Raw genomic sequence first — 16,271 nt, forward strand, 5'->3', positions numbered from 1 at the left:
ATAGGAAGCTTATATGTTCTTTTGAAATGCAATCATTGCAAAGTGGATTGCAGCCTGCCTGGGGTCTAGAGGTATGCTGATTATTTGATCCGGGTATACAGTTCCTGTGAAGACTCTCAAAATGAAATCTAGAGTAGGCTGTTAACTTTAGGGGTGATCATGTAATTCTGAATTTTATCATCATGGAGAGCCAACCTTACCTTATAAAACTCCCTTATTTTAGTCAGATTTACCCCAGAAAGTCAAGGGTGGTTCAACATTTGCAATCAATAAGCATCATAAATCACATCAATAGGATGTTTAACAAAAACTTTATAATCATCTCATTAGATGCAGAGCTGCCCACCTGAGACTACCTATCCATCAAAGGATGAATTCAGAAATGCTTTATATATGATCTTTTAAATGCAATTTTGGATTTGATGTGCTAGTATTTAGTTGAGAATATTTGCATCTATATTCATTAAGGAGATAGATGTTTAGTTTTCATGTTGTGTCTTTGTTTGGTTTTGATATCCATAATGTGTAGGCCTCAAAAAAAGAGTTTGGCAGAGTTCCATTCTGTTCATTATTTTGGAGTAGTTAGAAAAATATTGTAGTTACTTCCTCTTTGAATGTTTTGTCAAATCAATAGTAAATTTTTCAGGTCTCGGGCTTTTCCTTGATGAAAGATTTTTGATTACTGCTTCAATCTCATTGCTTTTTTATGAGTCTGTTTAAGTTGTCTGTATCTTCTTGATTTAATCTCAGTACATTATATGAATCCAGGCATTTATCAATTTTTTCAAGGTTTTCCAGTTTAATAGTATACAGGTTTTCAAAGTATTTTCTTTTGATCCTTTGTATTTTGGTGGTGTCAGTTTAATATCTCCGTTTTCATCTCTAATTTTATTTATTTGGGTTTTCTCACATTTTTTTCTTTGTGAGTCTGGTTAGAGGTTTATTTTGTGTATTTTTCAACTACTTTTTTGTTTTGTTATCTTTAATATTTTTTAGTTTCAATTTCATTTATTTCTTCTCTGATCCTTATTATTTCTCATGTCCTGCTGATTTTGGGTTTGTTTTGTTTCTGTTTTTCTAAGTATTCAAAATGCATCATTAGATCTTTGAGACATTTCTCTGGTTAATATAAACACTTAAGGCCATTATTAATGAAAAACTTCAAAATTTTATGAGAAGAGCATAATGACAATATAATACATAAAGAAGTATACTCTATGTGCATGTCATTTTACCTTTGGTCTGTTTCAAACCACAAATTAGGGAGCAATTGATTGTGAATTTGTATTCTAACAATGTAATAGTTAAATCACTGCAAAAGTTTACATTACTGAAAGGATAATGACTCCATATTTATGATGCTAAGTGGCAGTGTGGTGGTTAATTTTATGAAGTCAATGAGACTATACAGTGATGACCAGTTGTTTGGTCAAGCCTCAGAGGCTGATGTAAAGGTATTTTTAAAGGTGTGATTAAAATATACAAGCTTCAAGTAAATTGAGTTATCCTCCTTAATATGCATGGGACTCATTCCATCAGTTGAAGGGCTTAAGAACACAGATTGAATTTTCCTGATGAATGAATTCTGCCTCACAACTACAGCCCAGAAATTCTGCCTGTTTCCAGCAGTTGGGTGCAAGACTACAACACCAACTTTTTTTTTTAAACTTTTATTTAATGAATATAAATTTCCAAAGTACAGCTTATGGATTACAATGGCTTCCCCCTCCAATAACATCCCTCCCACCCGCAACCCAACCCTTTCCCGCTCCCTCTCCCCTTCCATTCACATCAAGATTCATTTTCAATTCTCTTTATATACAGAAGATTAGTTTAGTATATATTAAGTAGAGATTTCAACAGTTTGCCCCCATATAGCAACACAAAGTGAAAAAATACTGTTGGAGTACTAGTTATAGCGTTAAATGACAGTGTACAGCACATTAAAGACAGAGATCCTACATGATATTTTTAAAAAAATTAATTAATTTTCTATGCCATTTCCAATTTAACACCAGGTTTTTTTTTTTTTTCCATTTCCAGTTATCTTTATATACAGAAGATCGATTCTGTATATAATTAGTAAAGGTTTCATCAGTTTGCACCCACACAGAAACACAAAGTGTAAAAATACTGTTTCAGTACTAGTTATAGCATTACTTCACATTAGACAACACATTAAGGACAGATCCCACATGAGATGTAAGTACACAGTGACTCCTGTTGCTGACTTAACAAATTGACACTCTTGTTTATGGCGTCAGTAATCTCCCTAGGCTCTAGTCATGAGTTGCCAAGGCTATGGAAGCCTTTAGGGTTCGCCGACTTTGATCTTATTCTGACAGGGTCATAGTCAAAGTGGAAGTTCTCTCCTACCTTCAGAGAAAGGTACCTCCTTCTTTGATGGCCCCGTTCTTTCCACTGGGATCTCACTCGTAGAGATCTTTTATTTAAGTCTTCTTCTTTTTTTTCTTTTCCATGGTGTCTTGGCTTTCCATGCCTACAATACTCTCATGGGCTCTTCAGCCAGATCCGAATGCCTTAAGGGCTGATTCTGAGGCCAAAGTGTGCAATACCAACTTTTACTTGAATTCTCATCTTTCTAGCTTGCTTTACAGATTCTGACTTGTTTGCACAAGTAATTCTGTGAGTCACTAAAAATCCCTTTCTTCCCCCTTTTGTCTCTTTGCCCCTGATATTCTTAGTGTTTCTTTGGTGAACACTGACCACTGTCAGCAGATTTGAAATTTAAAACTACTTAGATTCATTTCATCTTTTATTAGTTTGGATTGAAGTGGGAATCTCAGAGAGACAGAATACAAAGGCTTTTAACAAGAAAGAATTTTATTCCCTATGCTGGCAGTCCCAGAAGATTTGTATCCAAAGTCTGGGCCCTGAACAAAACAGGGTTTTGCCTTACAGTCCCTGGCAGAAACAACTGTAAGCTGTTATTGTTTGTTTGTTTACATATTTGGTTACACATATTTGATTGGATAGTTAAAAACTGTAGCACTGCTTCTGCAACCATTACACAAAGGTACACCTATGTGTATTAGATTTGCTTTAGTTGACCTAGTTGCAATTTTAGTATTACTTGGACAGCTCCCTCTGTGCCTTCCCCAGCCCCCATTCCCAGAAAGCCTCTACTGCCCTACTGTTTCTGCCTTTAGTCATTTTTTTCTACCTAAGGAGAAGGGCGTCCCTGCCACAGAATCAATTAAAGAGGTAATCTATTCGCCAGTATACACCAAACATTTATTACTCCTTTAAAAATACATGTTAAGATGGTCTTAAATGTAGTTAGCTGAGGATGCACATGGATGCAGCAGCCCTAGGACTTGGGCTATCTTCTAGTGCTCTTCCAGGCCATAGCAGAGAGCTGGATCAGAAGTGGAGCAGCCGGGTCTTGAACTAGCGCCCATATGGGATGCCAGCACTGCAGGTGGTGGCTGTACCTGCTACACCACAGTGCCGGCCCCAGGGATTGTTTTTATATAGAAAACTATTTTAGTTAAAAAATAATCTTACAACTTTAGTGCTTAACCATCTTCTACACTGTATCTTTTGAATCAAAAACAAACATTGTCTTTAGATACAAGAGTATAGAAGCTTTAATAGAGAATTAAATTGATGATGAGTGACATTTGGTCATAAATTGTTCCTTTATTGACATATTAGAAGATTCTCTGGAGAAGAAAGCTGAGGCTCACTAGATTACATGCTATTGCCTGAGGTGCTCTGGCCCCTGGGTTTTCATTTGGAGGAACTGTCAATAAAACACAACAATTAATGCTCAGTTTTGTTTCAAGGGGAACAAATACTTAAATCAATACTGAAATATTTTGATACATACTGGTATTGGTATTGATAATTTCAGGCATAACAATTTGTGGAATTCCTAAAGCAGAAAAAAAGTTAATGTTATAAAATGAAAAGCATTCACTTTTTTCCTGGCTTTTAGAGTCTGACAGTCAATCTAGAAAATTTTGTTTTACCTTTTCACTTAAGAAAGATGAAAACATCTTACTCAAATGCTACAGTGTTTCAAAATCTTTATGATGCCACCTACCAGTATGTCAACAAATACTTCTAGAATGTCTCTTATGTTGTAGGCATAGCAGTCTAAAAATAGGCAAAACTATAAAGTAGCACTTTATTTCTGGCACTCTGCCAATCCCAATTCACATCCCTGAAAAATGTAATTCCCTCTTACAGACTTGGGTACCTGGGATCCCCCATTAAGTATCTCATTCAGTTCTTTGGTGGTCCTTGTTCTAAATTTTTGCTCCATGTCCTTTCCACAAATTTTTCTTCCTTGTTCATTTTTGTAATAGGATCCTCTGCTCTGTTAGAAATTTGTTTTTTTATTTCATTGATTTATATGCATATATATTTTTATATATTATCATTTTCTATTGTGTGGAGAGCATGATATAGGGTTTGGAAAAGAATAAAATAAAGTTCCTTTCATTATAGCAAAGATTGAATGGTGGCAAATCTATCAGTTTCAAAACTGAATAAATAAAATGAATAAAAATGATTATTTCAAAGAATGGCAAGCCCATGAGAAATACAAACTGTATCAAATGATAGAAAATAGTGAGGAACTTAATTACAATAATAGCTAAAATTTACTAAAATTTTTGGGGGCTCAAAATGCTTTGAGTTATATTTAATCCTCTGAATCTCCTCCTGAGTTAAGCCATTTGACTTCCCAGCCTAGATATGTCATCTATGACTCCTGTCTCTCAGAAAGAAATCATCCAACAAATTTTTATGTCTATAACTATAACTATAACTATATCTATATATCTATCTATCTAAGATAACCAATAAAAAGAGGCAAAGGCACAAATCAAAAGTCTTAAGACTTAAGTGGAATATGACTATAGACAGAGCAGAGGCAAAATTATAAAAAGTTCATTAAATCTTATGTATAACAAAGTTTTCTAATGTTACCCCTAAACCTGAATATCATGTAACCATTAAGTAAATTAAATCAGCAATTTAAAACTTACAGGCACACAGCATACATGTGCACACACACATACACACAAACTCCCCACAGAACAAAATACACCAAATAGGCTTATAGAGAATGTTTCCCAAACATACAAAAATGAAATAATGAGAATTGTGCACTACCCATAACTAAATGTAAAAAGAAGCAATATTCCCAATTTCCAACTTCTTTTATAAGGCTACTACAACCTTAAATTCAAAATCATGTATGGAGAGGTAAAAAAGGTAAAAAAGGAAAATTGTAGGCCAATTATAATTCTAAAATTAAATGCCAAAATTACAAAAAAAAGTGAATAAGAAGCTAACCATTTATATATGAAACCTCATGACTAAATTGGTTTTATCACAAGAATGAAAGAATGACCTACTTTTGGATTAGTGGGTCATTACTTAACTCTCAATACCTTTTGAAATTTTACATGTGACTGGGTTGCATTATAAATCTTTGGATAAAGTTTATAACATTGACACATTAAAGATTTAAAAATTGAGTGATTTGAAGATATGCAGAAAAAATCTAAAATTAAACATTCATTCAAGTTAAAAATTAATAAAATAAGGGAAAATAATAATTTTATATCCTAGTAATGAGGAATAATTTAAAGCAATCTACATCAAATATGCAAGATGATGGACATGGCTTTTATATTGAGAGGAAGACACCATTATCACAGTTTATGTTCAACTTTGTACTTGATAATTGTCTATTTTTAGAAGTAAATAAATAATGGATAGAAAGATTTGGAGAAAGTTCAAAATTTGCAGTTATTTTTAAAGTAAATAACATGATTTTCATTGTAGAAAAAATTAACTATTAGAAATAATAACAAAGTTTGGTAAGATTCCTGTATAGCAGACTATTAAACAAAAGCATTAATATTTCAGTAAATCAGCAAATTCAATTTGTAAATGAAATTTAAAACATGTATAATAACAATAGGTACATGTTACCAAGAAATCTCCTGTGCAAGATCTCTACTAAGAAAATTTCGATGTTTAAGTGTAAAACAATTAAAATGACTTCAATAAACCATTTTTATTGTTGTAAATGGTCAGTGTTGTAAAAATATTAATTCTTCCCACATTTTTCTACAAATTCAATATAATTCCAACCAAAACCCAACAAAGTCATCTATGGAATTAATACACTTACCCTAAAGTTAATGTGTAAGGCCAAAGGGCCAAGAATTGCCAAATACATTCTGAATAATTTGGAAAAAGAACAAGTTGAGGGAACATTTCCACTTTGGTGTCAAAGCTCACAGTAGCTGATGGGCAATGGTTGCTTAAATCTTTTCCATGAAATAGCTTAAGCTCTAATTGACCAAAACTAGAAAATTCCAATAAAGGACTATTAAACATTGTTGAGGAGCATTAGAAGTTCGCTAATCCAAAACACTGGAAAAGATCGGCATTCAGAGCTGAAGGTCCATAGAAAGAGGTCAATAGGGTTCAACATCCTGGCTACATTCACCTACAATTCAGCTGGGTTTGAAAGAGCGGGATGGCTTCTTTGGAAGTTTTCTCAAAGTTGCCAGATGATCTAGATAAGGGATTTTTAGAAAGAAACTGGAATACATAAGGTTGATGATAATGAAGCTTAGTGTTTCAGTGAAAGAATAACAAAAATTACAAAAGAGAGGAGACAATAACCAGAGAATGCTTTGACTTGTTGACCACATGGACATCAAATCTGATTTTCATTTCATTATAATAGGAAGTAATTGAAAACTTTTAGAAAAGAATTACTTGAGCTGATTTTCGCTGTGTAAAACAATTTGGAGTAAAGGAAGAGGAGAAGCAGGAGATTTCAGGAGGTTCAGGCAAGAAATGACAGTGGATTGGATGCTGGGAGGAAGAGGAAAGGAAAACCATGGATGTATCATTGTTATTTGTTATCCCTTTGACTAGAAATCACTAGTTTGGAAACAGAAAGTAAATAGTAAGTTTACTTTAGTAGAACTGTTTAGAATTAAATTTGATATTAGAGGGATCATCCTAATATAATTTTTTATATAATTTGAACATAGAAAAAATTCATATCCCATAAGGCTAAAAAAAGAATTACAAAAAGAGAACACATCTAGATAATAGCAGAAGCGATGCAGAAAGTCATTTTGGTGTTGTATTCCAGTCACTAATTCCTCTTTCTTCTCCAAAGGCACACAATCCTGACTCCAAACAAATTGAGATTGCCTGATGTTGAGCATTATATAATTACAATAATTTCAAATGCATTATTTTTTGTCTGTCTTCTTTCCTGGTACTCATCATCACCTCCATTCACAATTTTCACTTGTCTTTCACCAAGAATTTATACATTGACCCTTAAAAGAATCTGTGTTTAAAAACTAAAATGCTGATGATGGAAGAGAAGCATATTTGTTTTAAGTCAGAATTCATTTGGACATTGAATCAGTCATTATTCTAATAACAACTAGAAAAAAGAGTTGAATGCAAACAAACATAAGTAAGAAGCATTTCAACATGACAGAAAATCTCTCTCGTGAAAATGAAATCTTAAGGAAGAATCAAAATGAAATGAGGAATTTAGTAGAACATGAAATTGATATTAATGAGAAATCAAAATGAAATGAAGAATTCAATAGAACAAATGAAAAACACAGTTGAGAGCTTTAAAAACAGAATCATTGAGATAGAAGAGAGAATATTGGACTTAGAAGACAGATCACAGGAAAGTATACCGTCAAACCAAAGAAAAGAAGAGGAAATTAGAAATCTAAAAAATATTATTGGGAATCTACAAGATATTATTAAAAAAAAAACCAACATTTGGGTTCTAGCAGTTCCTGAAGTCATGGAGAGAGAGAGAAAGGATTTGAAAGCCTTTTCAGTGAGATACTAGCAGAAAACTTCCCAGGTTTGGAGACAGAAAGAGATATCCAAGGACAGGAAGCACACAGAACTCCGAATAAACTTGACGGGAAGAGATCCTCACCACAACACATTATAATCAAACTCACCACATTGAAACATAAAGAAAATATATCAAAAAGAAAAATGTGCAAGAGAGAAATGTCAGATTACTCTGAGAGGATCTCCAATTAGACTCACAGCAGACTTCTCATCAGAAACCCTACAGGTTAGGAGGGAATGGCAAGATATAGCCCAAATACTAAGAGAAAAAAACTGCCATCCCAGAATATTATATCCTGTAAAGCTCTCATTTGTGAATGAAGGTGAAATAAAGACCTTTCATAGTAAACAGATATTGAAAGAATTTGTCACCACTCGTCCAGCCCTGCAAAAGATGCTTAAAGATGTGTTGCACACAGAAACACAGAAACATGGTCATCAATACGAAAGAAGGTAAAGGAAGAAAATCTTGCAGTAAAAGATCACAGGAAGTTCAAAGTATATATTAGAAATATCTTTGGAAAAATGGCAGGGCAAAGTTACTACTTACCAATAGTCACATTGAATATAAATGGGCTCAACTTGTCAGTTAAAAGACACAGACTGGCTGAATGGATTAAAAAACAAAACCCATCTATTTGCTGCTTACAAGAAACACATCTTTCCAACAAAGATGCATGCAGACTGAAAGTGAAAAGCTGGAAAAAGTTATTATTGCCAACAGAAACCAAAAAAAGAGCTGGTGTAGCCATCTTAATATCAGACAAAATAAATTTTAACACAAAAACTGTTAAGGGAGACAAAGAGGGGCACTATATAATGATTAAGGGATCAATTCAACAGGAAGATGTAACTATTATAAACATATATGCATCTAATTACAGGGCACCGGGTTATATAAAAGATATGTTAAGGGACTTAAAGGGAGACTTAGACTCCAATACAATAGTATTGGGGGCTTCAATACTCCACTTTCAGCAATGGACAGATCAACAAGACAGAAAATCAATAAGGAAACAGCAGATTAAATCAACACCATAGACCAAATGGATATAACAGATATCTACAGAACTTTTCATCCTACACTTGAAGAATACATATTCTTCTCAGCAGTACATGGAATTTACTCTAGGATTGACACATACTAGGCCATAAAGCAAGTCTCAGCAAATTCAAAAGAATCAAAATCATACAATGCATCTTCTCAGATCACTATGGAATGAAGCTGGAAATTAGTAACTCAGAAATCCCTAGAGCATATGCAAACACATGGAGACTGAACAAGGTGCTTTTGAATGAACAGTGGGTCATAGAAGAAATCAAAAGAGAAATAAAAAAACTTTCTGGAAGCAAATGAACATAACAACACAGCATATCAAAACGTATGGGATACAGCAAAAGCAGTGATAAGTGGAAAGTGTATAGCAATACGTGTCTACATCAAGAAATTGGAAAGGCACCAAAAAAATGAGCTATCAATGCATCTCAAGGATCTAGAAAAACAGCAGCAAACCAGACCCAAAACTAGTAGGAGAAGAAAAATAATTAAAATCAGAGAAAAAAATCAACAGAATTCAATCCATCAAAAAAAAAAAAAAACTACAAAAGATCAGCAAAATGAAGAGCTGGTTTTTTGAAAAAATAAACAAAATTTACACAGCATTGGCCCAACTAATGAAAAACAGGAGAGAAAAAACACAAATCAATAAAATCAGATATGAAAAAGGGAATGTAAAAACAGACACCACAGAAATAGAATCATCAGAAATTGCTACAAAGAGTTGTATGCCAGCAAATAGGTAAATCTATCAGAAATGGATAGATTGCTGGGCACATACAACCTACCTAAATTGAACCATGAAGACATAGAAAATCTAAACAGACCCATAACTGAGTGAGAAATTGAATTAGTAATAAAGGCCCTCCCAACAAAGAAAAGCCCAGGACCAGATGGATTCACTGCTGAATTCTACCAGACATTTGAAAAAGAACTAACACCAACTCTTCTCAAACTATTCAGAACAATTGAAAGAAAGGGAATCCTCTCAAATTCTTTCTATGAAGTCAGCCTCACATTAATTCCTAAACCTGAAAAAGATGCAGCATTGAAAGAAAATTGCAAACCAATTTCCCTGATGAACATAGATGCAAAAATCCTCAATAAAATTCTGGCCAATAGAATGCAACAATGCATCATAAGGATCATCTACCCAGACCAAGTGGGATTTATCCCTGGTATGGTTCAATGTTTGCAAATCAATCAATGTGACACCACATCAACAAACTGCAGAAGAAAAACCGTATGATTATCTCAGGAGATAGAGAGAAAGCATTCGGTAAAATACATGATGAAAACTCTAAGCAAATTGGGTATAGAAGGAACATTCCTCAATACAATCAAAGCAATTTATGAAAAACCCATGGCCAGCATCCTATTGAATGAGGAAAAGTTGGAAGCATTTCCACTGAGACCTGGTACCAGACAGGGATGCCCACTCTCACCACTGCTATTCAATATAATACTGGTAGCTTTAGCCAGAACCATTAGGCAAGAAAAGGAAATTAAAAGGGTACAAATTAGGAAGGAAGAAGTCAAACTATCCCTCTTTGCAGATGATATGATTCTTTATTTAGGGGATCCAAAGAACTCTACTAAGAGACTATTGGAACTCATAGAAGTGTTTGGCAAAATAGCAGGATATAAAATCAATGCACAAAAATCAACATCCTTTGTATACACAGGCAATGCCACAGCTGAGGAAGAACTTCTAAGATCAATCCCATTCACAATAGCTACAAAAACAATCAAATACCTTGGAATAAACTTAACCAAGGATGTCAAAGATCTCTATGATAATTACAAAATCTTAAAGAAATAAATAGAAGAGGATACTAAAAAATGGAAAAATCTTCCATGCTCATGGATTGGAAGAATCAATATCATCCAAATGTCCATTCTCCCAAAAGCAATTTACAGATTCATTGCGATACCAATCAAAATACCAAAGACATTCTTCTCAGATCTAGAAAAAATGATGCTGAAATTCATATGGAGGCACAGGAAACCTCGAATAGCTAAAGCAATCTTGTACAACAAAAACAAAGCCGGAGGCATCACAATACCAGATTTCAGGACCTACTACAGGGCAGTTATAATCAAAACAGCGTGGTACTGGTACAGAAACAGATACCAATGGAACAGAATAGAAACACCAGAAATCAATCCAAACATCCACAGCCAACTTATATTTGATCAAGGATCTAAAACCAATTCCTAGAGCAAGGACAGTCTATTCAACAAATGGTGCTGGGAAAACTGGATTTCCACACGCAGAGCATGATGCAAGACCCCTACCTTATACCTTACACAAAAAATCCACTCAACATGGATTAAAGATCTAAATCTACGACCTGATACCATCAAATTATTAGAGAGCGTCGGAGAAACCCTGCAAGATATAGGCACAGGCAAAGACTTCTTGGAAAAGACCCTGGAGGCACAGGCAGTCAAAGCCAAAATTAACAATTGGGATTGCATCAAATTGAGAAGTTTCTGTACTGCAAAAGAAACAGCAAGGAAAGTGAAGAGGCAATCAACAGAATGGGAAAAAATATTTGCAAATCATGCAAATGATAAAGGTTTAATAACCAGAATCTACAAAGAGATCAAGAATGGGCCATCGAAAAAGGAGGTACCTTTCTCTGAAGGGAGAATTTCCACTTTGACTATGGCCTTGTCTAAATAAAATTGAGTTTGTGAACTGAAGAGGCTTCTATAGCCTTGGCAGCTCATGACAAGAGCCTTGGGTGATTACTGACATCATAAATAAGAGTGTCAATTGTTAATTCAACAACAGGAGTCACTGTGTGCCGACTCCCCATGTAGGATCTCTGTCTTTAATGTGATGTACCATGCGAATTAATGGTAAAACTACTACTCAAACAGTGCTCTATACTTTGTGTGTCGATGGGTCCAGTCTGTTGAAATCTTTACTTAGTATATACTTAGGTGATCTTCTATATATGAAGATAATTGAAAATTAATCTTGATGAAGAATGGGATGGGAGAGGGAGTGGGAGATGGGATGGTTGCGGGTGAGAGGGAGGTTAGGGGGTAAAAGCCGCTATAATCCAAAAGTTGTACTTTGGAAATTTATATTTATTAAATCAAAGTTTAAAAATAAATAAAGAAAAAAGAAAATATAAAAAATAAAAAGAATGATTTCAGTCAATAATCTTGTGGAGTGCAACAGCAAACTGGATCACAGTTTTACTGTCTGTCCCTTAGCTTGAGGAGGAAGGATTATCTAAATTAAAATATGATCATTTATGACAAATTATTTATATTATTGTATTGCAGCTGTCAAATCTTGTTATAAATTATAAACTTAAGGAGCCACATTTTAGCAAGTAATGAATTTATGGAAGCTTTATTCTTCAAATAAATGTAATCATTTATTTTTCTTTTTTGCTTACGGCAGAGCTTCTTTACACATTCCTCTTTTTCTTCACACAGAGAACAAGGAGCTCCTGTTCTGTAGGGGTGTTGATTTCGAAAATTTCCTCTGTGAAAAGAGAAACATTGAATACCAATTTTCAAATACAAGTTGTTGGAATCAATAAATCATGAATGTTTAAAAAAAAAGCAGAAATTTTTGTCCCTGGACACTAACTCCATTTCTTTAACTCAGCAAGTCCAACCAACTCTTGGTACCCCCCACGCTGTGCCTTCCATGTGCCACAGCCTAAAAAGTGTTTCCAGGCAAAGCTGAGGCAATTCTGGGATAACTTTGTCTGCCTTCTACTGCTCAGGAATTCCAGTCTAGCCACCGTGTTGAAAACTGTTGCTTTAGGTATTTTGTCTGTTTTATCTTTCTGGTTGCTGCTTCACATGTTAGAGAACATTCATCTCTAATACTTAGCCAAAACATGGTGCAGCATATCCTCTTATGCTTTCATAAGAAAACATTTAAGAAAACATTAGTGCATATAACTTTTGGACCTCCCAATTTTAGCATATCCAAAACAACACGGTTCTCTACTGCTTTTTCATCAAATCTTGAGCAGCAATCTCCTATTATTTTCCTCTTTCCAATTCAAATTCGGGTGATCAGTCTTAAGAAAAACATGGTAACAAATAAGGGTCAGCAATTCTGCAATGTCTTTGTTATCTATAAAATTATTTTGTATTTCAAGCTTTGACAATATATTTGTAGTTCTTGTTTTTGCTTTTAAAGATGTACTTTGTACATCTCCATAATAATCTTGGAATATTTCACCTTCTCTTTGCCAATCTGTGTATTGAAAATGTGCTCTCATCTTTTGTATATTTTATTTTTAAATCTTTATTGAAGAATTGGGTTATTAAATCTATTTATATTCTTCCTTTTGTATTTCAATTAGGAGTAGAATTGTAGAATTTCATCTTTTTTTTTAGCCTTCCATTAGGTTTGTTATATTTCAGTTTAGATACAGAATTATCATCAATGATTATGTAGTTATTTTTAATGAAGAATGTGGAGGCCGGTGTTGAGATGTAGCAAATAAAGCCGCCACCTGCAGTGCCAGCATCCCATATGGGTGATGGTTCAAGTCCTGACTGCTCCATTTCCCATACAACACTCTGCTATGTCCTGGGATAGCAGTAGAAGATGGCCCAAGTGCTTGGGCCCTTACACCCATGTGGGAAAACCTGGAGGAAGCTCCTGGCTTCTGGCTTTGGATAGGCGCAGCTCTGGCTGTTGCGGCCAATTGGGGAGTGAACCAGAGGATGGAATTCTCTCTTTGTGTAACTCTGACTTTCAAATAAATAAATACATTTTTAAAAAAGAAAATAATTGAATAATGTGGTTTACTGTCATTCGCAGTTATGTTCTCATTCTACTTACATTATATTAGAGAACATCTGTCAAAATTTTTGTGTTCCATTATTTAATTTGTGGCAATACCTTTTATATTATTTCTTTCACTTTCTCCCTCTCTCTTTTTTAAAAATTTATTTAAAAGGCAGAGTTTCAGAGAGGCAGAGAGAGAGAGAGAGAGAGAGAGAGGGAGAGCAGAGAAAGAGGGAGAGAAAAGAAAGATCTTCCATCTGCTGGTTCACTCCCCAAATGGCTGCAACAGCCTGAGCTAGGTCAATCTGAAGCCAGGAGCTAGGTGCTTCTCATGCTGGTGCAGGGTCCCAAGGACTTGGGCCACCTTCCACTGCTTTCCCAGGCCATAGCAGAGAGCTGGATTAGAAGTGGAGCTACAGGGTATTGAAGCGGTACCCATATGGGATGCTGGCACTGCACATGGCAGTTTTACCTGTTACACAACAGCGCCGGCCCTTCCCTCTCTGTTTTTACTAAAGGAAGATTCCATCATTCTTACTTTCATGTTTAAATATTTCATATTTTTAAAAGAATTTTGTTTATTCATTTATTTGACAGACACACAGAGAAGGAAGGAAGGAAAGGAAAGGGAGAGGGACAAAGAGAATGATATTATCATTCTGCTAGTTCATCCCTCAAATTTCCACACCAGCTTGGTCTGGGCCAGCCTGAAGCCAAGAGCTAGGAACTCCATTTAAGTCTCCCACATGAGTGGCAGGAATCCAAGTACCTGGGCCATGATCTGTTGCTTTCTAGGCAGATTAGCAGGAAACTGGATTGACGCTGAGGCATTGGAAGTCAGTCCCAGGACTCTGATCTGGAATGCAGGTATCCTAAGGGACAGCTCTACCTGTTGTGCCATAATGCTTGCCCCTGATTCTTCTTTACACAAGGCAATAGTCTATCTTCACCTTCCATTTTCACCCATCTCATTTATTATTTATGGTAGAGGGAGACTTTGCTTAACAAAATATATTTGTCTCTAGAATAAGATCTTTTAGTAAACAATTGCTAACATTTGATTCAATGTAAGATATTGTTCATAGCAAAATAACTTACGAAGGTGCATAGTTACAGACAAATATTGAAGTAGAAGGTTCTCCAAGGTTAGGGCAAATTTTAATTGCACAACCAACTTTATATGAACTGGCCCAAACTACCTGTAAGGAAATAAATTTTAAAATAAAATATGCAAAATCAATTATATGCAAACAATGTATTATGGGAACAGCCACAATCTTTGTCAAATTACAAAAAGAGGATATACATAAATATTTGGGCCCATTTTTTACTAATTTATAATATTTAGCTTTAAATGACTATTTTGTTATGGCTACTTTCATGAAGGCTACCTAAAGTTTTTTTTTCCATTCACAAATTCTTCTCATACATCAAAAGACTAATACAATATATAGCCCAAATCATAATTTCTTCCATATGATTTAGGAAATACATTTTAATGCTTTCCATTGGTATAACATGCAAACAATATTCAAATAAGACTATAAATTAAAGTGATAATTCACTTGTATTTATTTTTCTCAGAAATATTCTAGTAAATGATTACATTTTTAATTTTACAGTTTCAGCCATGTTCTTATCTTTGTTAAATAATAAGAGAAAGATGGAGATTAATGAGTTCATTGAAAAAACTGCCTCTGATAAAGATGTTAAATTAGTATTTTTTTCCCCTTGAGTTGTAAAGAAGAACAAAGTTATTGAAGAAGATTGGCATGGAAAGTCATCATTGTGAGCAAAAGAGGCAAAGAGAATCACTAGTCCTTTGTAACACCGAGAGAATGGAATTTTTCTACTTTCTCCAAGTGAAAGGGCAGGAAAACACTGATGCACTACAGATGGAAAACAAAATTATCCAAGGAGGATTGATACAGAATAGATTATGATTGCACAAATGAGTTTTCTGAGTTTATGCAATTGACAATTTTATTACCAAAACAAACTAGCCTATTTCATAAAAGAATGTATTAATCACTTTCTATGTTTTTACACACTTGATCTTAGCCAAAAGGTCGAGAAGCGATTTTTCTATATTTTTGATGTAACTAGAATCAACAGTTTCGACAACTATATTTGAAAGGCTCTTTATTTGCTTGAGTGATAGCATAGTACAATAAAACACAATGAACTGAGAATTAAGAGATTAGTTTTGTTTTCAATCATTGAGCAAGCAGACCAACTTGGAGCTAGTTTCCTATTTAATAAAATCAGATTAAGCTAGATAAGTAAAAGATCCCTTTCTTTTGAAAGTTTATAAAAGTTAATAAACTTTACATCTCAAGTATATATTTTTTAAGAAACCAAATTTTAAAAATTGGTTCATAAATAATTACACCATGAAATTTTATTTGCAAAATGTATCTAAATTGTGATTCATTTATAGCATTGCAAATAGTGAAAATAAATATCGAGTATATATAGGTTCAAAATGTAAGGTTTCATTGAGAGCACAAGATACAACATTAGTATGCACAATGGTTA

General features: G+C 34.3%; 1 protein-coding gene across 1 annotated transcript in view; it reads right to left on the reverse strand.

The window, feature by feature from the left end:
* The window catches only part of LOC133768024 (GLIPR1-like protein 1), a 54,875-nt gene that overhangs the window by 12,474 nt on the left and 26,130 nt on the right, over nt 1-16,271 (reverse strand). Inside the window, exons 3-5 of the mRNA XM_062202454.1 lie at nt 14,832-14,932; nt 12,376-12,464; nt 3,854-3,898 (exon numbers count right to left, since the gene is read on the reverse strand). Coding sequence (XP_062058438.1) covers nt 3,854-3,898; nt 12,376-12,464; nt 14,832-14,932 — 235 coding nt within the window. The remainder of the gene's footprint in view (nt 1-3,853; nt 3,899-12,375; nt 12,465-14,831; nt 14,933-16,271) is intronic.

The sequence above is a fragment of the Lepus europaeus genome, chromosome 10 (genome assembly GCF_033115175.1).
Source record: "Lepus europaeus isolate LE1 chromosome 10, mLepTim1.pri, whole genome shotgun sequence".
Taxonomy (NCBI): domain Eukaryota; kingdom Metazoa; phylum Chordata; class Mammalia; order Lagomorpha; family Leporidae; genus Lepus; species Lepus europaeus.